General features: G+C 43.1%; 1 protein-coding gene across 3 annotated transcripts in view; it reads left to right on the forward strand.

Moving 5' to 3' along the window:
- Positions 1-8,393: 8,393 nt before the first annotated feature.
- Positions 8,394-24,752, forward strand: part of MYOF (myoferlin) — a 154,013-nt gene continuing 137,654 nt past the window's right edge. For all 3 annotated transcript variants that reach the window (XM_060642008.3, XM_060642009.3, XM_060642010.3), the window contains exon 1: positions 8,394-8,704. In XM_060642008.3, the coding sequence (XP_060497991.2) occupies positions 8,617-8,704 (88 nt within the window). In that variant the 5' untranslated portion in view covers positions 8,394-8,616. The remainder of the gene's footprint in view (positions 8,705-24,752) is intronic.

Genomic DNA, 24,752 nt, shown 5'->3' on the forward strand with positions numbered 1-24,752 from the left:
ATGTTTATCTGCTTTGGGGATGAAGTACATTACTATGTTCAGTGAGTTAAACCCAATAACTGAATGGAGACTAACTCGTCCTGTGTCCTTGAGCGTAACTTGCCTTTCTAGGTACCAGTTTTGCCCTTTATAGAATGGGAGAACTGCCTTCCCCGAGAGGACAGCCTGTCTTCCCATTGGGCTGAAGCTTTCTCCTGCCAAAAGTCAGGGGTGGAGCATTGGAGAGTGTAGCAGGTGGGAGAACTGATAGGCACACCCAGACTGAACTCCTAGATTATGAGTCCTGCAGGAGACCAGGCAGCCCTTTGCTCGAGATTGCTGCCCTCCGGCTTGATGTCTGTAGGTCAAATCTGAGTCATTCTTAGCTGCCTACAGGGCTCTATTGCTGCAAAGGGGCACAAAGAGTGTTTGGCAGAGCCTAACATTTCTCTCTTAGACCAAGCATAAACTCACCAAGATTTAATAATAGGATACAGTAGCAAAACGTCCTGGGAAAACAATGTCACACACCAGAACTCTAGATTACGACTGCATCTAACTCCTGGCTTGACTGCCTCTTACTGGATGTGTGATCTTAAATAAGTTATTTAACCTCTCTGAGCCTCAGTTTCCTGATCTGTAAAATAATGTAAATAATAATATCTACCCTCTAGAATGGATATAAGAATTAAATGGAAGAATCTGTGTAAAGTGCTTGGCATTTAGTAAATGCCCAGTTGACATTACCCATTATTACACAAAAAGTAACAAACTCCTATGTAACTAAATAAAATGGATGAGAAGCCATGTAGAGAATTTTAAGGATTTTTTTTTTTTTTAATAATGCAAGAAGATAACATTTGGTCCCTGCTTCCAAAGAGCTCACATTTCTGATGGGAAAGTGAATAGAATTGAGCTCTTTCACATCTGTTGTGTTAAAGTGTCAGATGGGATTGGGGTGGGAGGAATTCCTGGCAAAATAAGGGAGGTTGTGAATGATATGCATTGCCCACAGTTGCAAGGACAAAATTAGTTTCCATAGAAATTTGCAAAAATTTTTGGAGTGACAGAGAAAGAAATCTCCCTGCTCAGTTTAGAACCAAAATGGGAATAAAGAAGAGAGGGAGTTGGGGGGTGGGGAGACAACTCTGTGAAGAAGGGTGGCACCTGGCAGACTGGCAGTGGGGGACCTGCTGGGCCAGACACCTCAATTACACATTCTTCTGGTGGGAGCTCCCCCTGTGACTGGGGACCCCAGAGGAAGAAGAGCAGGCAGGAGGCTCACTGGCCCCATGGCTTGCTGAATTTTGTAATTTTGTAATTTCTTAATTATTAGACCTGAAAATCAACATTTGCTCTTCACCGACAGGTGCCGCCAGGCATGAAGCGTGAGGAGCTGTAGTTTGTATAAGGCCTCACAAAGGTGCTAGGACTTTGATGCTAACTTCACTCTGAGGAATCCTAGGGCAAGGTTTCAGAGAGCAATCTAACAGCCAAGCAGACTGGATATTTATTTCAGCAGGTTATTTTATTTTCTTCCCAGTAGGAAAATCTACTTGTGAAACCAGAATGGTACCAACAGCCTGCTGAATATGTTTAGCCTTAAGAAAAAGAAATAGTGGGGCTGTTTGTTGTAGGTGAGTATGATCAACACCTTTGAAAGATTAGGTCTTTCCCAAGACCTAAAAGGATAGTAATGAATGCCCAGGGCCTCACCAGCAGATCCTACGTACTTTCCAAATACAACTTTCGGCAGTGAGGCAAAAGTTCCTTCTGCTCTGTCCAATATGTGGCACTAGACATACAGCTGTTGAGTGCTTGAAATGTGGCTACTGTGATTGAAGAACTGAATTTTTCATTTTACTTAATTTTAATTTAAAACATGGTAGTTGATTCAGTTATTGGAAAACTTTTAACTATGTTTGGAACAACTTGGGTCTGCAAACCTATTTTTTTCAACTGTAAAGTTTATGAAATCTAAATACAGCTGTATTTCTAATGAAAATTTCATTTCTGAATTGGGATGTGTGAACTACACAGCAGATTTCAAAAACTAGTATGAAAAAGAGAACATAAGATATTTCACTAGTAATTTTTTATATTTTTACATGCTGAGATGGGGATGCTTGGGTGACTCAGTCAGTTAAGCATCCGACTTCGGCTCAGGTCATGATCTCGCGGTTCATGAGTTCAAGTCCCGCACCGGGTTCTGTGCTGACAGCTCAGAGCCTGGAGCCTGCTTCAGATTCTGTGTCTCCCTGTCTCTCTCTGCCCCTCCCCTGCTCTCACTCTGTCTCTCTCTCTCAAAAATAAAGAAACATTTAAAAAAAGGTTTTTACATGTTAAGATAGTATTATTATAGATATTTTCGGCAAAATCAAATATATTAAAATTAATCTCACTATTACTGTTTTTTACTGTCTTTACTGTGAATTTTAGAAAATCCAAAACGATAAATGTGGCTTCTGTTACATTTCTATTGGACAGTGTCGATATGTACACGATAAATGTTCTTTAAATGCAGGCAGAAAAGGACCAAGTAAACTCTTGCCTCCTTCCAATCCAATTTCCCTTCAGTAGGGATTTTTTTGGAATAAGTAGATGTAATCATGTCACACATTCCCCAACACACTTAAAACATTTTACTGACCCACCTTTGTTCTTGGCATAAAAAAGCAAATCCCTCTTTGTTCTCTCAGGCTTAGCAGGGCTAAGCCTGGTCTCAAACCAGCCACACTTGACAACTTCCATTCCTTGACCAGGCAGGTTTATTCCTGCCTCAGGGCTTTTTCCCAGGAAGCTCCCACATCTGTGATGCTGCCACTATTATCTTTTCCTACTTCCCTTTCAGATCTCAGCTTAATCCTCACTGCCTTAGGAAAGGCTTTCCTGCCTCTGAGAAGGAGATTTTCCTTCTTTACCAGCTACTTCTTCAAAACATTCGCTGTAGTTATAATCGCACATTTATTTGTTAATGATTCTTTGGTGTCCTTTTTCCTCACTAGACTGCAAACTCCTTGAGGAATTTGTCTGATTTTGCTCACCATCATATCCTCAGCACCTACCATCACCGTGCTTGAACAAATTAGGAAGCTAATAACTATTTGCTCAATGAATGAATGAATAAATGAATGAATGAACTGACCTGGGTGTTCTCTGCCCTAGATTACCGTGGAGAAATAGACAAATTCTTTACTCTCCTCCTTTCTCAATATTCCTTAACAGGCACAAAAAAGCGTCATTTTAGAGCCCGACACTTTTCTGGGTCGACCCACTGCTCTTTCCTGGGTTAGATAGAGTTCATAGTGAGCCACGAAGGGCTGCGTTCTAAATCTGTAAATAAGGAGACACCCTTAGCATTTGGCTGAGATCAAAGCAGTCCTATCAGTAAGTAACACGTTTGAAAGCCATTTCCGGGGCAGGTTGGCAGATTTTCTCTGCTGACTAATCTCACTTGGGAGAATTCTTACCAGCCAGTCAGTGATCCTCCTGACATGGTTTTCAGTTCCTGGTGCGTTCTGTTTGATGAGAGCAGCTCCTTGAGCACTGACAGCTCTGCCTGTTTTAGCTCCTTTTAAATTAATTTTCAGTCTGTGGGGTTATTAAAATGTTTCATTTGTCTCCAGAGAACTGGCATGTAATTTAATCATTTTGCTTCCCTGCAGAAAAATGCATCTTTAGTAAGTCCCCACTGCCACTGAGGCATGGTGTAAGGAGATAAGAGCATGGAGTCTAGAGGATAACTGCGTGTGTTCGCATCCCGGCTCCGCTTGCCGGGAGAACTTAGGCACTACTTAACCAAACTGGGCCTCAGTTTCCTCATCTGTAAAATGGGGATGATAAAGTGGTAATTACCTCATAAGATAGAGCAGTGGATGGATTAAATGAGACAAAATAAAAGGCTGAGGACAGCGTCTGGCACAGAGTGAGCACTCATTAGATGTAAGTTGTTATTAACAGAGCAAACAAGTGTCTCTGAGCTGCTGTCTGCCTGCCTGCCTAGGCTCACTGCTTGACTGCTTCACCTCACACGTGATGTTCTGCCAACACCAAATGGCTTGAAGTTTCTAATGCTCACCATGTGTATTTGTTTAATGCTAGTTCAAATCATACATATGTCGATTCAACCATTAATACAGAAGTCCCTGACTTAACAGCTTTACGATGGTACAAAAGTGATATGCATTCAGTAAACACCATACTTTGAATTTTGATCTTTTCCCGGGCTGGCACAATCCATTACAATCCTCTTTCATGATGCTGGGTAGCAGCAAGCCGCAGCTCCCAGTCAGCCACACCATCACAAGGGCCAGCAACCCATACAAATTACAACCATTCTGCTCCCATGTAACCACACTGTTTTTCACTCTCAGTAGTGTATTCAGTAAATCATACGAAACAGTCAACGCTTTGTGTTAAATGATTTTGCCCAACTATAGGCTTGTGTAAGTGTTCTGAGCACGTTTAAGGTGGGCTAGGCTAAGCTATGATGTCTGGTCGGTTAGGCATATTAAATGCATTTATGATATGTAAAGCATTAAATATTGACTTACGATATTTTCAACTTATGATGATGGGTTTATGGGACTATAACTGCATTGTAAGTTGAGGAAGATCTGTATTCAGTCCAGCAGCCACCTCCTCCAGAAGCCCACCCTGTTTGCCCTGGCCTGCCCAGTTAGATACCTGTCTTCTCTGTCTCCCTCTATCATTACACTCACCCCACTGGACTATAATTACCTCTGAGCTTCTTGCAGAGAGGACATGTGTGTTATTCGTCTTTGTAGTTAACGTTGTACTTGGCACCAAGTGGATTTCCAGTAGCTGTTAGCTGAATAAAGGCACATGTGCATGAATGAAGCATCCTTACAGAAGAATGATTGGGAGGCACTTGTCTATCAAACATTTTGATGAAGAATTGTTATTTCCAAAAAAGTGAGCACAAGGCTTAAAATGATTCCACTTTTCCCTGTTCTGTTTGTTTTTTTTTTAAGGTTTATTTTAGAATATGTTAATACTGAATTGGAGAAGTTCAGATTCATACCTATCTTGTATTTAGCTCCTTAATTGTCTTGAATAATGATGATATAATGGTGCCAAATGTTATAAAATATTTTGTCCTGTCCTGCCCTCCATGTATATTTAGGTCACTGCCAGGTACTTTTTTAAAGAAATAAAATTTAAATATACTATATATTAAGTTATTTAAAAGTATCATTTACTCCTGTGCAAAACCCTATAATTAAACTACAAAAAATAGCATTTTTGCTCTAAAAATCATTTTAGTTATCAGCTGAAATAATTCCTTTTTTATTAAGGTTTTTTTTTTGATGTTTATTCATTTTTGAGAGAGAGAGACAGAGAGACAGAGCATGAGCAAGGGAGGGGAAGAGAGAGAGGGAGACGCAGGCTCCAGGCTCTGAGCTGTCAGCACAGAGCCCAGTGCAGGGCTCAAACCCACGAACTGCAAGATCATGACCTGAGCTGAAGTCAGACACCCAACAGACTGAGCCAGGCAGGCACCCCTGAAATTAAAAAAAAAAAAAACTTCTTAAAGAAGTATTTCAGCAAAGAGATCTTAACAATGGACCCTCTGTGCGTGCCAGTTTGAAAATTGCTGTTAGATAATACCTAACGTCCTGCAAAACTGGAATTGGAATAAGATATTATGAATCTTCATTTCTCTTCCACTAACCCCTCTTTACTACCCCTTACTTTGCTCCTTACATCTAGAGTTTTTGCGAAGACTTCCTCTTTTCTATTTCTTTTTCTCTGGTGAAAGCAGTAAATGATAGACATGTGAGAGCTGGCATGTAGTCCCCACTAGAGTTGGGGAGCTCCATCAGTTCAGAAATTCGGCTTATTCTCCACTGAAGCCCCAGCCCAGACCCCCCAGAAACATAGAAACAGACCCACACATCTACATACGACCTAGATTTGGGGAAAGGGCAAATTCTTCAATAAATTGTAATAAAGCATTTGAATATCCATATTTGAAAAGATGAAACGTGACCTCTAACATAGTCAATTACAAGTAGAATATAATCAACTATATAGCGGAATGCATGCGCTCTTTGATACAATTCCACTCATAGGTTAGATCCTAAATATGCTCATGCACATTTGTAGCAGGAAACAGGCACAAGGATGTTCACAATAGCCCTGTTTGTAATGGCCTCAAACTCTGAATACTCCAATGTCCATCAAAAGTAGAGTGGATTAATAAAATGTGGTACGCTCACACAGTGAAATGTTAGATAGCAAAGAGCAAACAAAGTAGTTACATGGATGAACCTCAAAATGTAATGTTGAAAAAAATAAGCCAAACACAATTCATACTATATGATTCCTTTTATACAAAGGTCATAATACAGCCAAGAATTCATTCTGTATGAATATATGTATGTGTGTATTACATATGTAGGTATAAATATACATGTATACAAAATTCATAATGTATAAAGCAATTGATATTATCATATAAAGGTCATAATCAAGCAAACTATTTTGGGGGTAAACACTATGAAGAACAGAAATTGTTACCATAAAAATCAAGATAGTGGTTACCTCTGGGGGGAAGGGAAGAAGGTAGATGTGACATATGGGTTATAACAAGGGGCTGCTGGAGTGTTGGCAATGTTCTCTATCTTCCCCTGGATGCTCATTTGTTAAACTGTCACATTTATGTTCTATGAATTTTTTCAAAAATATATTTCACAATGAAAAGGAGATGTAAAAACGAGCCAAGCAAAATAAACACAATTTTGTTTATATTCCACCAAAATGTAGTCTATTTAGTCTGTGTGTCTAAATATATTGAGTCTAATATGGTCCCTTTAGTCAATAATGTATATAGTGTTGGCTTCATTGGTTGTTTGTATAAGCCATTGAGAAACTCACAGAGATAGAATTCCTATAGATAAACCATGTTCTTTCAATGCACTTGAAGCATTTGCTTACAAATGGTCTTGTTGGTTGTATGTTCAAAAACAGAAAGAAACCCTGTGTTTCTTCACCCTAAGTTCTTAGCCTTTTCTTCTGAAACAGTGATTTAAAGCCAATTTACTTTATGGGGCATGCTATGAAATCATGTTCAAGCATGAACTTCTGGTTCTGTACGTGTGTGACTTAGTGCATGCTCCGTGCCAGGACCCCACACTAAGACCTTTATCTTATGACAACTTTACCTTAGATTAGATCACCGCAGAAAAGAGGGGGTTAGAACCTTGTAAGGTGACATAACTCAAAGTGAAGCAGGGACCCATACTCAGGTCTGGCTGGCTACTAACCCCAGACATCTTCTAGGATCGTAATCATCAGGTTACACCACCCAACACACCCTCAGGGGCACAAAGAGTTTTATTTGACCAAACTGGAGGCAGGCTCCTCTGAACCTTCCCATGGGCCTATCTGTGCACTTCCTTGTAAAAGTCACTTTAACCAGAACCCCCCACCTTCCGTATCTGATCACTCTTGACATCTGATGGGGTTTCTCATTCTCTCCCATCACCTAGCTGATATCTGGCCATCCTGACCTACCTTCAGCAAGAATCCTGTTAGGTCTGTTTAACCAGAACCCCCTTTCTGACATTTCTTCCTAGTAACTTTCCATCCTGGCCCCCCACCCTGACTATGAATTCCCACTTGCCCCTGATGTACTTCAAATTGAGCTCAATCTCTCCCCTCCACTGCAAAATTCCATTGCAGTGGTCCCTATACCTATTGCAAAGGTCCCCTTCTCTTGAATAAAGCCATATCATGCTTTAACAAGTGTCACTGATTTTTTTTTTTCTTTAGCAAAGGAATGGAAGACACTGCTAGGGATTAGCTGCGAAAGAGGGGAGAGTCACTTCTCCGTTTCCATTGAAGACTATTAGCAGCTTTGGATGGACGAGGAAAACTTAAGTGCCCAGCTTTTTTTTTTTTTTTTTAAGAAATCCTAAACCGAATCCTTTTGTAAAGCAAAAGATCAGCTTCTACTACACCAATTTTGCAAACCCTCCGGATTGGGTTCGCTTGGAACAAACTCAGTTATTCCTCTGCATTCCAACAGGGGGCATCCTTTAACTGATTTTTTTTTTTTTTCTCCAAACCTTCCTCTAAGTGATTACTGAGTGGGTGTGTTCAGCAGCATGAGAGAGAAAACAGCAAAAGTAAAATTCCAAAAAAAAAAAAAAAAAAAAAAAAGACTAAGCAAAGTTTTAAAACTCCACGAAGAGCAAAAAAGAATGAACGGGGTGGTGTGGAACACCAATTAATTCGGCTTTTGCCGAATTAAAAGTCAGTGGCGTCTTGGCGGTCTCCTGACCTGGCTGCATTTATTAGCGCCAAACCACTTCGGTTTCATTTGTTGCACATAATTATTTTTAGTTGAGGTTTCGCCCTTTTCACTTCCACATTTCCCAAATTCATAAGCGGGTTCCTGCAGCACTGCGGGGGCCCCGGGAGTTTGGGTATCAGTTTACGCGTAGCCTTCAGTACACAATCCGTCAGAGATCCACCCAGTCGCCTCCCCCTACCCCACCCCTGCGCTCTGGACTAGAGAAATCTTACCTTCTCCCCCCGCGGCGCGCAGCCCCAGCGCACACTCCGCGTCAACTCGGCTGGCTGGCACTTGCCTTCTGCCCACGAAGAGCCATGCTTCGCGTGATTGTGGAGTCTGCCAGCAATATCCCTAAAACGAAATTTGGGAAACCGGATCCTATTGTTTCTGTTCTTTTTAAGGGTAAGGAAGAGTTTTCTTCTTTTTCTCAGGTCCTGCTTTGGAAAGTCGGTTTCGTGGGTCACGGTCTTTAACAGGCTGTGTTTAGTCCACGGATACAGCAAAACCTCTCTGGCTTTAAGCTGGATTGCTACCTGTGCAGGTGAGCGGAGAGGACAGATTTCTGTGGAAGGCATTTCATTTTCTCCAGGGTTTTGCGACTCATTGAATGACCGGATGTTTTAATTCTAATAATGTGATTTCTGTAAGCCCTTGTAGGGAAATATGTACTTGTTAATCCCCAAGTTTTAAGTCTTAAAAAGGGCTGTGTTGGTTCAAAGTAAGTTTGAGCAGTCTTGTGTGCATTTTTACTGTCTGTTTTCAAGAAGTGGGTGACCGAGGAAAAAGTGCAGTTGAGTTGTTCTAGGTACTGTTACTGCCTAACACAGCCCATTTGCCGCTACTTTGTCACCGGCTTTTGGGAGGTGGAGCGAAGTTATTATTTTGGATTAGGTTGTCTTCATGTTGTTTTGTGCCATTTTGTCTTCGTCTCTCCAAACTTGGAGAATGTGGGTTCCATAGTTTTTAAGTTGCTCATAGAGGAAATAGCTCTGAACAAAGCAAGTCTGTAGTTTGGGCATCTACTTTGGTCCTGCTGAATAACCTTGAGCAAGTGACCTCCTTTCTCTGGATGTCAGTTCTGTTTTCTGTAAAACAGTGAGAAGGGTTTAGATTAGATCATCTTTAAAAGGCCTACTGTAATTCCAAAAGGTTATTTTTTTATGACGTTGAATTACAGTGGAAGGGGACAGGAGTGGCTAGTGTGAGAGTTTGCTCCCGGGCATTGTAAGTGATTCCAGTTTGGGCCCTGGTGATGTGTCTAAATCTGAGTTTAGGAGCTTTATCAATTTCTGTTTATCCAAGGTCACTGGCAAGGTACCCAATTCACTTCTTGGCAGGAGGGATGAGAGACAGAGGGGAGAACAGAGAGAAGGGGAGGCTTGATGGGCACAGGGTTCCTGACCACGCCTCTGACCACACCTCGAACATTTCTTTCTTCCTCCAGGAACCAACTACTTCTCCCTTCCAGTTTCTGATTTATCTATGCCTCTCTCTTTTCATTTGTCTATTTTATCTATTTCTCTTCTCAAACCTTTCTCCATTAGAATGAGCAAGAAAATGAAATGAAACCCAAAGCGGTCAATGGTTGTTTAGTTTATAAAAAAAAAAAAAAAAAAGATTCAGAGGGCAAAAGTCCAATCCTTTTTAATTTTTTATTTTTTGTTTTCTTAATGTTTATTTATTTTTGAGACAGAGAGAGAGAAAGAGACAAAGTAAGAGCAGGGGAGGGGCAGAGAGAGAGGGAGACACAGATCTGAAGCAGGCTCCAGGCTCTGAGCTGTCAGCACAGAGCCCGATGCAGGGCTCAAACTCACGAGCCATGAAATCATGACCTGAGCCAGAGTCAGATGTTCAACCAACTGAGCCATCCAGGTGCCCCAAAAGTTCAATTCTTAAAAGGCAACCTGGTTTGAGAATCTGGTTAGTAAATATCATGTAGTCATGTTACAACCATGTTCTCTTACATGTATTAGTTGATCTTAAGTCTTTTGTTTTTCTTTGAAGTAATTGCATAACAGGACGTAACATGAAAAGTTTGTACCTTCACCATTGACATGTAAAGACACATAAAAATATATTGGGTTCAACCTGGTGATGTCATTATTTGAGGCAAGTCATATAGATTATAGAGAAATTGGAGTTTAATACTGTATTGAAATCTGACTTGTATTTTGTCTGGAAAGTGTGTGCATTGGTCCAAACTTTTAAATGACTAAAAATATGCCTGAAACTATCAACATATGCACCCAGTTGAAAGTGGAAAACTTCAGTTAAATTGGGCAAATGTAGTCTCTCCAATTATATTTATTAGATCATTTAACTTGAGTCTCTTTTCCAGTTTCCTTTGGTTGTGCAAATTAAGTGGGAAAGTCAGTCAATCGTTCATCTGACCAGCAACCTAGCAGCAGAAACTCTGATCTCAGAGTAGGAACACCCGGACTGTGGCTGATATTTCCAGAATGACCCAGATTTAACCACCCGGGCCTCACCTTTCTCAGCTGTGGAATGATGGGAACTGATCTCCTGGAGGTTCCTTCTGGCTGTAAAATCCTATTATTTTATAGTTCCATGTATTGAATACCTGTGCTCAGCAAGATGTGGAAGGCAGAGACTTAGGTACTGGAGCATATATGGTAACAGATTGAGAACACTGGGATGGCAAGCCCTTCCCAGGTGTGCGTCCCACTTTTGAGCACTGTAAGTGCTGACAGGACTAAGGATGCTTATTACAATGAGATGTCCTTCAGAGGGAACAGAGCCAGAGGCGCTTCATGATGTGGTGTGGAGGGGTAGTGTGGAGAGTGAGATGTAAAAGTCCCTACGAGAAGATCAGAGAAAGCCCCTGTGGTTACTCAAACGTGTAAAATTCTGACTATTGAGTACATCACATAGTAAGGTCAGGGCAAAAGGCAGCTCTCCTCAAATTTCAAGATGGTAGGAAGAATGTCCAAGTGACGGGTGTTAGTGGCGATGAGTGTATGGACGCTGAGGACCTGTGAGACTAGTTACACTCCAGCAGGGAATGTGGTGCACTGACAACCAACTGGTTTAGAGTTGACCTCAGTCTGTGGTGTTCACTCCTCTTCTGAGGTTGACTACCGAACTTCTTAGGACCTGGTATGAACCAGGAGGATTTGGAAGTTACTCGAATCCCCGTTGAGATATCATTGATATTTTCCAGTTCAGGAGTAGATTATGAAAACCACAGAGGTTATTTGATTTTTCACATCCTTGGGGTGCATCAGCTTCTGTAAACTAGCTCTGAATCTTAAGGCCAGAGCACCTGCAAGCCAAAAGTGGCCATTCTCTCTTGAGTTCTATGCCAAGAGCCAGGCTATGAAGCTAAATATGGCAGAGATTAGATTAGACAGATGCTTGTGGCTTCTCTCAACTCCAAGACTTCGTGATTCTCCCAAACATAACAGGTTTGAAAAACTTTTTTTTAATGATATTTAAAACATTTTAAAATAATGCAACGTAAAAACACAACAAACAATCCAGAAGGGATTGTACAACTCAAAAGTAAAAATTCTCGCCACGTTCTTCCTATTCTTTCTCTCCCTCCACTCTTACTATCTAGGAATAACTACTTAGAACAGTTTGATTTGAATTCTTCTTGACTTTCTGCTTTAGATATGTAACCTGTTCCAACATCTCCCTGTTAGCAGTGCTCTTACTGCAATGGATGTTCTTAACAGTGCACATCTTTGTGAATGTGTGCATTACTGAAGGACAAGATTCTCTTTTTGGTAGTTGTTGCCTTTTGGGTTATGGGTTTGGGTTGCATTTTTTCTTTTATCTTTTTAAATATTTATTTATTTTTCAGGATGGGGGGAGGGGCAGAGAGAGAAGGAAACAGAGAATCCCAAGCAGGCGCCACGCTGTCAGCGCAGAGCCTGACACGGGACTGAAACCCACGAACTGTGAAATCATGACCTGAACAGAAATCAAGAGTCAGACACTTAACCAACTGAGTCATCCAGGCACCCCTTTCTTTTTTATTTTTACAGATGGTTTTGCAGATTATTGCCATGGGTTTCCATTTTCCTTGTGTCTCATCTCTGGCTTTGGTGTCAAATCTCTCGGCATTAAATTGATCGAGAGGAAAGTTTCTTGCAGTCCTTTATATTGCTGTGCTTTTCCAATGTGGCCACATTGCATTCATATGAAACATCCAACTCTAGGGAGCATGATTGTTGCAACTGTAGCATTTTTCTCATTCCATCCTTGTGATATTGTCCATTCTGTCAGCTAGAATTTTTTCTTCTGGTCTTGTGTAGATCATTGCCTTGTGAAATGGCTCTGCTATTGTCCAAATGGTCACCACATAATTGTCCTATTATCACCTATTTTTCTAGGCACTTGTTGTTTCATTTGTACATGTTTTTGGAGTGAAACCTAGATATTTCTAGGAACTCCTTTCAAAGAGCTTATCGACTTTATAGCCTTTAGGAGACCACTTGACCCCTCTAAGAATCCTTTTCTTTTCTCATTTGAAAAATAGAGTTTTAATGGCTTACCTGAAGGGGAGTAGATCTGCAGAGATCCCCCAAGGCTGTGATTTATGTAACAAAGAATTTTCTATTTTTAGCAAAAAGTATTTTACTATTTGAAAATTTACAGTTAAATATTCAAAAATAACCTTTTAGATAAGCAGAAAAGGAAAATGAAATTCCATTTAAGAGGGATGAAGCATGGTGGGAAAAAGATCCAATGGTTTTCACTCACTGTCATCCGTGAAGGCACCTGATGAGCAACCCACAGGTGACTTGGTTTACCCAGATACACCATAGGATGAGTCAGGGCTCAACTGACAATCATGCTGTGCTGGTAACCCCATAGAACCACTGTCCTGCATTTACTAAACACTCGGGAAAGCAGAAGTGTTTAATTTACTGAGTCATTTCCCTCACTTCCGGGAGTACAGAACTTGGAGAGTCACCGCCTAAGGAAAGTGTCCCCACTCTAGTGAATGAAGCATGGGAACTCTCAAAGGTATTCTTCCTAAAGGCACATTTTACAGGGTCCCAGTCATTTATAAAGCCACGAATGCCTTTTAAAAATGAATTAATGTGGTTTGTTTTTCTTCTCCTCTTGCACAAGGTATCTTACTTACATGTGTGCCCTCAAGGCATGCCCAAAGTTGCTGGTATTTGTCTGGTTTGGGTTTACTGGTGAGTTTCCCCATCCCCATGGGATTTGGCCCTGCTGAAAAGGAATGAGATTTTTATATCCTCTGCAACCTCTAGCACATCACTGATGCTGAATATGCATTTTAAATGTTGACCATGGAAGCAAGAGCTGGCAGAAGATTTGAGACAGTTTAGTGCAATAAAGTCATTGATTCTTGGTCCTGAGAGGGACCGTCAGAAGCCTCCCCATCTCCCTTCTCTCAGGAAGAATTAAACTTAATATTCTCTTAGGTGCTTTGTGGATGAGGTTTGGCAAAGGGTCACTTCACACATGTCTGAACACTGAGCATAATCAATTCCTAGTACCTGCTGCCCAGGGGCAAACCGGTGTTGTAGTACTTTTTTATTCAAAGTTTATTTATTTATTTTGAGGAGGGGTGGGGAATAGAGAGAGGCAGAGAGAATCCCAACCAGGCTCTGCGCTATCAGCTCAAACCTATGAACCACGAGATCGTGACCCGAGCTGAAACCAAGAGTTAGACGCTTAACTGACTGAGCCACCCGGGCACCCCAGTATTGTAGTGCTTTTCGCATTCTTGATCTTGCAAGGAAAATGTGAAGTTGTAAGCTTTTATGTTGCAAATTCATATGTGAACTGTGCAGTGGCGTATACCAGATAATGCATGTACCACGACGTGTCAACGATCACCTATCCTCTGTATAATTTCTATTGAACAACTGTTCTGTTGAGTAGGAGTGTGCTGTCAGTGTTTCTGAGCACCCAGAAACAACTTCTTGGACATCTGGCACCTTAAGTTTTATCAGCTAACAGAATTAGGCATTAGATTGCAAAGCCTATCGGGCATTAGGGTGCAAGGCCTCTGGGCTTTGGAGCCAAGGAGGCATGAACGAGAATCCAGTCTCCCGCCCCTTGCTGCCTGCGTGTTCTGGGGCAAATGAATTAAAATTTCCGGCTTCACTGTTCTTAATAACCGCCCCCCCCCCCACAGGGTTGTTTGAGGATTAAATGAATATACATGTGATATTGCACATGGGAACCCCTAAATTTCCTTCCCCATTTGATAACATTTACTTTTATGGAGATCTACAAGCACCAGACAGTATGTGAGGAATAAGTCTAGAAAAATATACATAGCATGGCTAGGCCTCCTAGGCCTAGGAAATCAACTAGTTCGAACACGAGAACGAGATACAAACCAGAATAGACATAGGGAATTACAATGCTGGAGCAGATGGACGAGGAATAAGCTTTGCGGGGAAGTATCACTTGACTCAGTCTTAAAGGATGTGTAATTTGACAGAAATAATGAAAAGGAAGACATTCTAGGCTTTGGAAGAACACAGAAAGGCCAGGAAGCATGGACCTGTGTGGTGAGGTTGCCAGAGGGTAATCCGGTGTGGTTAGGGACTGCACTTTGCTTATAAACTAGTGGTGAGACACTAGGCAGCACTGTGAGATTAGTTCTAGTCAGGGTGACTAAACAGGTTTACTGGTTGAGGCAAATGCTTTGCAGGGCAGAGAGAGCTCATCCCAGGGTTAGAACAAGAAGGAAAGGACTGACATGCAAGATACTAAGAAAGCAATCCGACTGAATTAAATTAATAAGAAAACTGCCCTGGGCAGGCTAATTCTTCACACTCCTCTCTGAAACAGAACATCAGCCTGCTTTTCCTCCCAGCCAGGGTGTTCACCCTGTAGGCGAGTGTGGGGCTGGGGGCGGCGGGGGATAGTGGCTCTGCAGAAGGCCAGCATGAGAATGTTAGCTACCTGAGACCGGTGGGAAGGTAGCCACTAAGAGAAGAAAAACATAGAAATAAAAAGTGGCAGGAAAGACAAATTTCGCTGTTTTCCCAAAGGCCAACAGGGTGCATTTCTTCAACCAAGCTGAGCTGAGGTCTCGTTCACATAAAGTCCTTCTCCCCCTAGCCAAGTGTCCTGCCTGAAGGGTGAGGTGTCATGGCCAGCAACTGTTTAATTTCAAGGAACACATGCCCACAAGCTTGTTCAAGTAAAGCGTGGTTTAGTCTTTCTGTTTTTTTCCCCAAAGCTAGAGAGAAATCTCACGGAATCTAAATTACGGGCCTCACAGGAGCCAGAATGGTGTTAGGCAGGGTGGCATTCGCTCTCTCTCCCCAGGGGACTATCAGGCCTCATGCCTCTGTTCCTTCCTGCACAGGGCGTCCATTTTCTCTCTGCACATTGGCTGCCTTCATGGAGTCTCTTACTCCTGCTTCCCTGCAATTGGCAGCATGCATGGGGCTTTGGGTTACCATGGAGGTGACTTGGTCCTGACTCTACATCTCTTATGGCCTCAGTGTCTCTTGGTGGGGATCTTTAACAGAAAGATACCAATTGGCTCTGTTTTCATCAGGTGTTCACTCCTGGTCCAATCAGCTGTGCCAAGGGATACATACACACACGAGGTGGGTATCCCAGATGTCTCTACTACACAAGATGAGTTTTGATGGCCTAGACCATGAACTGTCTGGCCCACCTCCCTCCAGCTTAGGCATTTGACCTGCTTTGCCATCTTTGGTTACTATCTGACCAACCCCACCACATCCCCTAAAAGAGCCTCCTTCTTTCCGTAATCAACACAATTCAGGTAAAGTGATGAGCTTTGGACTGGGCAGACCAAGTTTCACTCTTGGATGTGTCATTAGGAGCTAAATATTTTGTATTTTGTTTGTTTTGAGAGAGAGTTCGAGCAAGAGAGGGAGAAAGGAAGAGAGAGAGAGAGGGAGTGAGAGAATATCCCAAGCAGTCTCCACACTCAGGGTGGAGCTGGTCATGGGGCTCAATCCCATGACACTGAGATCATGACCTGAGCTGAGATCAAGAGTCGAGAGCTTAACCAACTGAGCCACCCAGGCACCCCAGAAGGTAAATATTTTTGAACAACTATATTTCTGAGCCTTTATTTCTTCATGTATAAAATGAGGAGAATGATATGTACCTCACAAGGACATTGTAAAGATCAACAATGATAAAATATCTAAAGCAGTATCATAGGGTCTGGCATATAATACCAGACCGTCCTTGACCTATGAGGGTGTTACACTCCATTAAACCCATCCTAAGTTGAAAATGCATAGGGATGCCTGGGTGGCTCAGTCAGTTAAGCATCCTACTCTTGATTTTGGCTCAGGTCATGATCTCACAGTTTGTGAGATCTCCCTTTCTCTCTGCCTTTCTCTCTCTCTCTCTCAAAATAAAGAAATAAACACTAAAAAAAAAGAAAATGCACTTAATACACCTCATGTACAGAACGTCATAGCTTAGCAGAGCCTACCTTGAACATACCCAGAACACCTACATTAGCCTTCATCATCTGGACAAAATCATCCCACACAAAGCCTATTTTATAATACAGAGTTGAATATCTTATGTAATCATTGAATACTCTACTGAAAGTGAAAAACAGAATGGCTGTATGGGTGCAGAACGGTTGTAAGTGTATCAGTTGTTTCCCTGTGTGATTGTGCAGGTGACTGGAGCTGTGGCTCGCTGTCCCTGCCCAGCACCACGATAGTATCACACTGCATAGGGCTGGGCCTGGACAAATCCAAATTCAAATTCAAAGTACATTTCTACTGAATGCATATCACTTCTGCACCTTCATGAAGTTGGAAAATTGAGTTGTACCATCGCAAGCTAGGAGACATCAGTCGTTGTACGGCAAACACTCACTTCCTCCCCCTTTATATGCCCCACTCTTTACCCCACTGCTGGGGGCGGGCAGTACAAAATGCTGGGGGACACTTGAGGGGTGGCCCAAACTTAGAGGAATAAATGGGATGCCCGGTAGCTAGGATGCACAAGCAGTTTGAAGGCAGAGCCAGTGTTAGATTCATCTGTGGGAGCACGTTGTAACTTCTTGACCAGGCCCACTATACGTTCTTTGTTGGTGGTGGTGTTTGAATTGTGGTTCAGTGTATACAGCATAAATGTTACCATTTCGACCATTTTAAGTGTGCGTCGAATAGCATTAAGTACATTCGTGTTGTTGTACGGTCATCACCGTCTTCTGTCCCCAGAACTTTTTCATCTTCCCAAACTGAAACTCTGTAGTATTCATTAAATAATAATTCCTCATTCCCCACCCCCCCACCCCCAGCCCCTAGCATCTATCATTCTATTTTCTGTCTCTGTGAATTTGACTGCCTAGGTACCACATCTGAGTGAAATCATTCAATTTTTGGGACTGGCTTATTTCACTTGGCATAATGTCCTCAGGGTTCATCCATGTTGTACAAGGTGTCAGAATTTTTGTCTTTCTTAAGGCTGTACGTATATGCCACATTTTGTTTATCCATTCATCCATCGATGAGCACCTGGGTTGCTTCACCTTTTGGCTATGGTGAGTAGTGTAGCTCTGAACGGTACTGTTTTTGAGTTCTTGCTCTTAATTCTTTTGGGTATATACCCCCAAGTGGAATTGTTGAATCATGTGGTAATTCTATGTTTAATGTTTTGAGCCACTACCACACTGTTTTCCATACTGACTGCATGATTTTAAGAACATTCCCACCAGCAGTGCACAAGGTTCCAATTTCTCCATATCCTCGCCAGCACTTATTTTCTGGTTTGTCTTGTTCTGTTTTCTTTTTGTTTTCGTAATAGTCATCCTAATGGATGTGAACATACTAGATTCTTAGCAACTCTCGGTTGACTTGGATTTTCAACCCGCACTTACCGCAGTGACTCCGAATAAGGGTCTCTGCCTTATTCTGTATTCTGTAGCCTCGGTGGCCAGCATCAAGGCAGCCCTCTTGTGAAGGGACGTCTGCCTGGCAGGGGCCCAGCCTCCGCCTGAGAGAGGCTGATGGCCTGTTAGCCAGTGGAGCCCTGACCCTGTGATGTCTGTGGCTGAGGTCGTGCCAAGAGCTATAGCAGGGCTGAAGGCAAATGGAAAATAGCTTTGGTCTCCTGCAGTTCCAGGTCTTCTGGTTGGTCAGGGCTCCCCAGCCCAGGGTTGGAACCAGCGGTCACTCATCTGTGCTTCCCAGCAGCACATCCTGACAGGTCCCTCTGTATTTATTTCTCATAACATCCTATGCTCTTTCATGGCACCTATCAGAACATACAGTTGTACATTTGCTGGCTTATTTGATTTCTGTCTGCCTTCTCCATCAGGCAGTAACCTTCTTGAAGGGCAGGGACTATGTCTGTTTCCCCAGCACCTAGGTTAGTTCTTGGCAGACGGTAAATGATCAAGAAGGAGTTACTGAATGAATGCCTCTGGCTTCTCCCCTCGTTCACTCAGGTCATGTCACCAGACCAAAGTGGGTCCCCTCCTTGGGGAGTTATAGACAAAGACTGTACATGTGGAGTTGCCTCTCAACATCATCTTTGTTTGTACAAATAAGGAGATCACGGGAATAATTCCATAGCCATGGTAGACTCCTTTTATTAGGGCTTGGGATGAATACTCAGGGGGAGGGGATTTTAACATTATAGTGAAACTGAGGTAACTGTCGGGCACTTTCTGGCTCATCCATGTAGGCATCCTCCTCAACTGTTTCTTTTCCTGTTTCAGCATTTTGTTAGCTTCTAAAAGATGAAATTGACAGTGAGGCAGAAGCTTTTAGGAATTTTCTGAGTTCAGAAAGTCAGTCCTGAGTTCAGGGGGTCAATGGTGAATTCAGGGGTCAAAAGGTCTTATCGGTGACAGGGTCTCACAGACCAGATGGGACCAAAGGCGACCAGATCCCTCTGCCCACAAAGTACAAAACTGATCTTGGGTTCTTCAGGCTTCAGAGTTTCCACAGGCTGCACCTCAAAGGAAGCTGGAAGGCAGAGGAACTGCAGCCTACCTCTGACTTTGATATTGGGCTTTGGTCTTATTAATGGCAAGAAACTTCTCTGAACCTCAGTCTTCCCGGCTGTGAAGTGGGTATAAGACCTACCTCTGAAGGTTGTCAAAGTCAAACAACATATATTTAAAGTACTTGGACGAGGCGCATCTAGGTTAAGCATCTGATTCTCAGTTTCGGCTCAGGTCATGATCTCACAGGTTGTGAGTTCAAGCCATGCATTGGGCTCTGCACTAACAGCGTGAAGCCTGCTTGGGATGTCTCCCTCTCTCTGCCCCTCCCCCACTTGCTCTCTCTCTCTCTTTCTCTCACAAAATAAATTAGCATTTAAAAAAATAAAAAAGTACTTGGACTAAAAGTATATGTTTACTGGGGTGCCTGACTGGCTTTAGTGGGAAGAACATACAACTCTTTTTTTTTTTTTCATGCAACTCTTGATCTCTGGGTTTTGAGTTCGAGCCCCACGTTGGGTGTAGAGATTACTAAAAATAAATAAATAAACTTAAACTTTACGCTGATCTCACCTCTTGAAGTTTGGCTCTTTTTGCATGTGGAAAAGTAAAAGATTAGTGGTGTAGGTTAGGGACTAAAGAAGTTTGAAGCTTGCGAATCAAATGAGGAGAGCTGATGCAGGGCCTTTATGTTCTCCTCTTACAAGGTGAAGCTGCTAATCTAGGAAAGAGGTCTAGGTTGGGCTCATTATTTTGTCAAAACAATGAGTCAGTTTGGTGAAAATAACATAGAGCTGTACTCATTGTATTTACTTCCTTCGGCAGTCACTGATTTGTGTGCTCAATTACTGAGAGCAGAACTGTCTGCTGAAACGTTCTGGGACAGTGGAGATGTTCGAGGTCTGCCCTGTGTGTTATGGTAGCCACGAACCACATGTGGCTGCCGATCACTGAAACGCGGCCAATGTGACTTGAGGAATTGGATGTTTACTAATACTTAATTTTCATTAATCTAGATGGACACAGCCACGTGTGGTTATTGCACAGCACAGATAGCAGAAGACAGTCACAGCCGTGAGGGGCCTGGGACTTCCTGTCACTCACTGCTGCCCACCGTCTCTGAACCTCAGGTGTCCCATCTACAAAATTGGACAGGATAGCAGTCCCCACCTCAGAGGGCGGCTGTGAGGATTAGCATGATTAAAGGAAAGCACTTACATAGAAAGTGCTATAAGTGTTCCTTGCTACTTAGGTCTTCCGGAGATTCTGGCATGGTGGGGGAGATAGCCTGAGTACCAACTGCCTGCTACACCACCACCACCATTTATTAAATTCGTATACTAGGCCCACATCTGTGTGTATTATCTTATTTAATCCTCATGGCATTTTTAGGAACTAAGTCTTATTATCATCTTTGTTTTACACGTGGGGAAACTGAGGCAGAGGCCGGTCAGGATTCAACTCAGGACTCTCTGATTCCAGAGTCTCCAATGTGTATTCCCTGAGGTCAACATGGGTAAAGAGGTAACACACACCCTGTGCCTTAAACAACCAAGTCAAATTATGAATGCTTCCTTTCCACTCTGAATGGATTGCGTTGTTCAGTGTGTGGAGATCGTTTCAGACCCAGCCTGAAAGAGGAAGAACATGTACCAAGAACACAAAAACTTTTAAAGAAGAATAAAAGTAAAACCCAGCCCTCTTGGGGTGAGTTTCCACAGGGTAATGAAAGCCTTTATGACTTTGTGACTCAGATGCTCAGAGCTGAAATAGCTTAGCAGTGAATCAGTTCCTCTGATAGTCAAGTTGGAGCCATTTTATTAGTGGAGACTAAAACTCTAGCATATTCCAAGTAAAGTATTAAAAACCTAATATCTGAGGGGCACCTGGGTGGCTCAGTTGGTTAAACTTCCGACTTCAGCTCAGGTCACGATCTCATAGTTTGTGGGTTTGAGCCCCGCATCAGGCTCTGTGCTGACAGCTCGGAGCCTGGAGCCTGCTTCGGATTCTGTGTCTCCCTGTCTCTCTGCCCCTTCCCTGCTCATGCCCTGTCTGTCTGTCTGTCTCTCTCTCAAAATAAATAAACATTAAACATTTTTTTTTAATCTAATATTTGAGTGGAAGGGGAGTCTCCACTTAACCTCACCTCAGTTCTCTGGTTTATTACCTTTTACATTCCAGTGGCACAACTTACAAATTTTTTTAAAAATCCTTTTCTTTATCTCTCTCTCATTATCAAAAAATAAAAAAGGCTCTTTTTGCTGACCTCTCCTCATTGTCGGAAATGACTGCCTTGGACGGTCCCTATTTCCCTCCCTTCTCTCTTTTGCTGTTGTGTCTCCTTACTGCTTCTCCCAAACATAAATTCATTCAACAAGTGTTGACCAAGAGTGTACTCTGTTGGGCGCTCAGCACTGCAGGTGGGATCGGGAACTAGCCAGACTTGCCCCTGCCTGCACAGCAACTAGTGCAGCTGTGAATCCAGCCAGAAGTCAGTGAATTCAGAGTTCAGTGGGTTTAAACTCCCGGAAAGCTAAAAAAATTGTTTTTCATTATTTGCAGATTCTATTGGTGATGAGAGCTACTAAGTCCAGCAAGGGCTTCATATATATTTATTCTTACCGAATAAATGAACTCCCTGTTTTTACGGTTGAAGTCCCACTTTTTAGGGGTTTGGGGAGGGCACGCAGCCTTGGTCAGGGTCCTGGAGCAGGTTCCATGCACATGCCCACTGCTGAGACTGTAACAGCCCATGTGAGAGTCTGGGTCTTGGCCAAGTGTCCGGCCCACCCTGGGGTAATGCACAGAGAGGCTCAAGGTTCAGACCCCTCTGCTTGGCATCCAGGCGCTCTCGCCTTCCCATTGTATTTCCTTGGCTAGAGTCAGCCCTGGGGCAGGTAGCCAGAGCAGTGCCAGGGCCTGGGACATTGGTGCCTTGGGGCCTCACACTTCTGACCTCAGAGACCTTCTCTGGGGCTCCAGACCCTTGTCTGGGGCTCCTCTGGTTTGTCCCAGTGTGCTGGACACATTATGGTGGCGTCCCCTGTATGACATAGCTTGAGGAAGGGCCTCCTCCCGGGGCACTGAGACTAAGTTCTATGTTGTCTCCCACTGCTGTGTGCGTGTCTGGCTTTCTTTGTGCTTCATCTCTCTGGGCTAAGTCTACTTCCATCCCCATCCCAGACAGTCCCAATTCCCAGCTCTACCTTGTACCTGTGGTGACTGATCAGCCTAGTTTGCTAAAGAGCCCAGATGTCAAAGCCAGACCCAGTTTAGGAAGGAACACTGGGGACAGTGGATTAAACGACTGGCAATGGCAAAAATCCCATTGAAAGAGGTTATTTACTATGGGACACCAAGACCTCAGCTTCAGCAAAGCACAGCTAGAAGCTCGTTGCTTAGAAGGGATGGAATTGAATTATTAAGATTTTGACTCAGTGCTTTCTGCTTACTTTCAGAGTTCTTTTCTGTGACTTTTGTTTTCTCTTGCTCTTGGAATCAAGGAAAGCAGAGGAACATGATCCTCTTTATATTGTTTGATGGTGGTAGTTTGTGATTCTGATTCTGATCCAACACAAAGGAATGTCTCCTGTGTCCTAGACAGCCTCAGGCTTTCTCATCTGATCTTCAGTACAGCCGTGCCGGGGACTTCTTCATCCTCTTCTACAGGGTACCCAGGCATTGAGAGGCCCTTCTGAAACTCTAGGAACTTTCCACCTCAAGCTGGATTTGAAGCGAATTTGCCCAGTACCAGCCTTCATTCATTCTCTAGCAAATTGTCTCAGAAACATACCAGGCAAAGGAAGGAGAGGTTAAAAAGCTAGGAGCCAGGAGACCAGCATTCAAATTCTGGCTTTGTTTCTTAGTAGCAGGTGACCCTGAACAAGCTACTTGATTTTATTATGACTCAAAATAAAGATAATAGTAACAAGTAACATATACCAAGCCCTTAGAAGAGTGCCTGGTATACTATGAGCCCTATGGATGGGAGTTATTATTCCTGGGCATCTGGTACCAATACTTATTAATAACAAAATGTAGATACAGAGATCTGGAGAGCCAGCTCAAAGTCACACGGCTGGTAAGTGGTGAAAATATACAGCAGGTCACTTGACATCCTCAGCCCTCGGTGGAGGTTAAAAGTACAGGTCTGGAAATGAGGCAGGCTTGGGGCTGCAGCTCAGTTCTGCCACCCACTAGCTGTGTGGTCTCCGGCAAGTCGCTTAACATCACTGAACCTCAGTTTCCTCATCCGTAAAATGGCAATACTGATACCTCTGTTGTAAGAATTAGACGTGAATGTGTTCAAAGTGCTGGGCATGGGAGTAGATGTTCACATGCAAAATAAACAGACAAGCCCAAGAGGCACACAGTTCGGTCTTCTACCAAGGCAGCTAATCCAGGTGCCTGGCCGACCTGGTATCTCTCCACCTGCAGCCCTGGCAGATGGCAGAGCTGGAACACAACCACCCCCAGGGGCAGCTTTTTTTTTTTTTTTTTAATTTACATCCAAATTAGTTAGCCTGTAGTGCAACAATGATTTCAGGAGTAGATTCCTTAATGCCCCTTACCCATTTAGCCCATCCCCCCTCCCACAACCCCTCCAGTAATCCTCAGTTTGATCTCCATATCTATGAGTCTCTTCTGTTTTGTCCCCCTCCCTTATGTTCATCTGTTTTGTCTCTTAAAGTCCTCATATAAATGAAGTCATATGGTATTTGTCTTTCTCTGACTGACTAATTTCACTTAGCATAATACCGTCCAGTTCCATCCACGTAGTTGCAAATGGCAAGATTTCACTCTTTTTGATTGCCGAGTAATACTCCATTGTATATAAATACCATGTCTTCTTTATCCATTCATCCATCAATGGACATTTGGGCTCTTTCCATCCTTTGGCTATTGTTGATAGTGCTGCTATAAACATGGGGGTGCATGTGTGCCTTCGAAACAGCACACCTATATCCTTTGGATAAATACCTAGTAGGGCAATTGCAGGGTCGCAGGGTAGTTCTATTTTTAGTTTTTTGAGGAACCTCCATACTGTTTTCCAGAGTGGCTGCACCAGCTTGCATTCCCACCCCAGGGGCCGCTTTTAGGAAGAAGATCCTGTATGGGGTTGTCCAGATCGATTGGGCTTCACCGCAGTTCCCTTGGAGGATTTGGTTTTGATTCAAGAGCTCAAATGCCTGTCAGGACATCTCAAGAGGCCGGTGGGGGCACAGGCTATGGAAAGCAGAGTGGTAATCCCGCCTGCCTTTTTGTTTGGGCCTTTCTGTTTATCAGCAATATCAGTGACTATGTCAGAAATGTACCAAACAGCTTTGCTTTTTATCATAGTTGCCGTTTGGCCAAAATAAATGCCTTTCCCCAGAACTCGTTTGACAACATAGCCTGGAGCAGTAGGGCAGCCAGGGTGGAGACACAAAAAGTCAGACATCTGACTGTGGCCCCAGCGGTGGGCTGGGGGCAGACATCAGGTCGGACTGCGGCCCCGCCCACCAACTCCAGTTATACACCACAGCACAG

This window comes from Panthera onca, chromosome D2, assembly GCF_046562875.1.
Source record: "Panthera onca isolate mPanOnc1 chromosome D2, mPanOnc1 haplotype 2, whole genome shotgun sequence".
NCBI classification, from domain to species: domain Eukaryota; kingdom Metazoa; phylum Chordata; class Mammalia; order Carnivora; family Felidae; genus Panthera; species Panthera onca.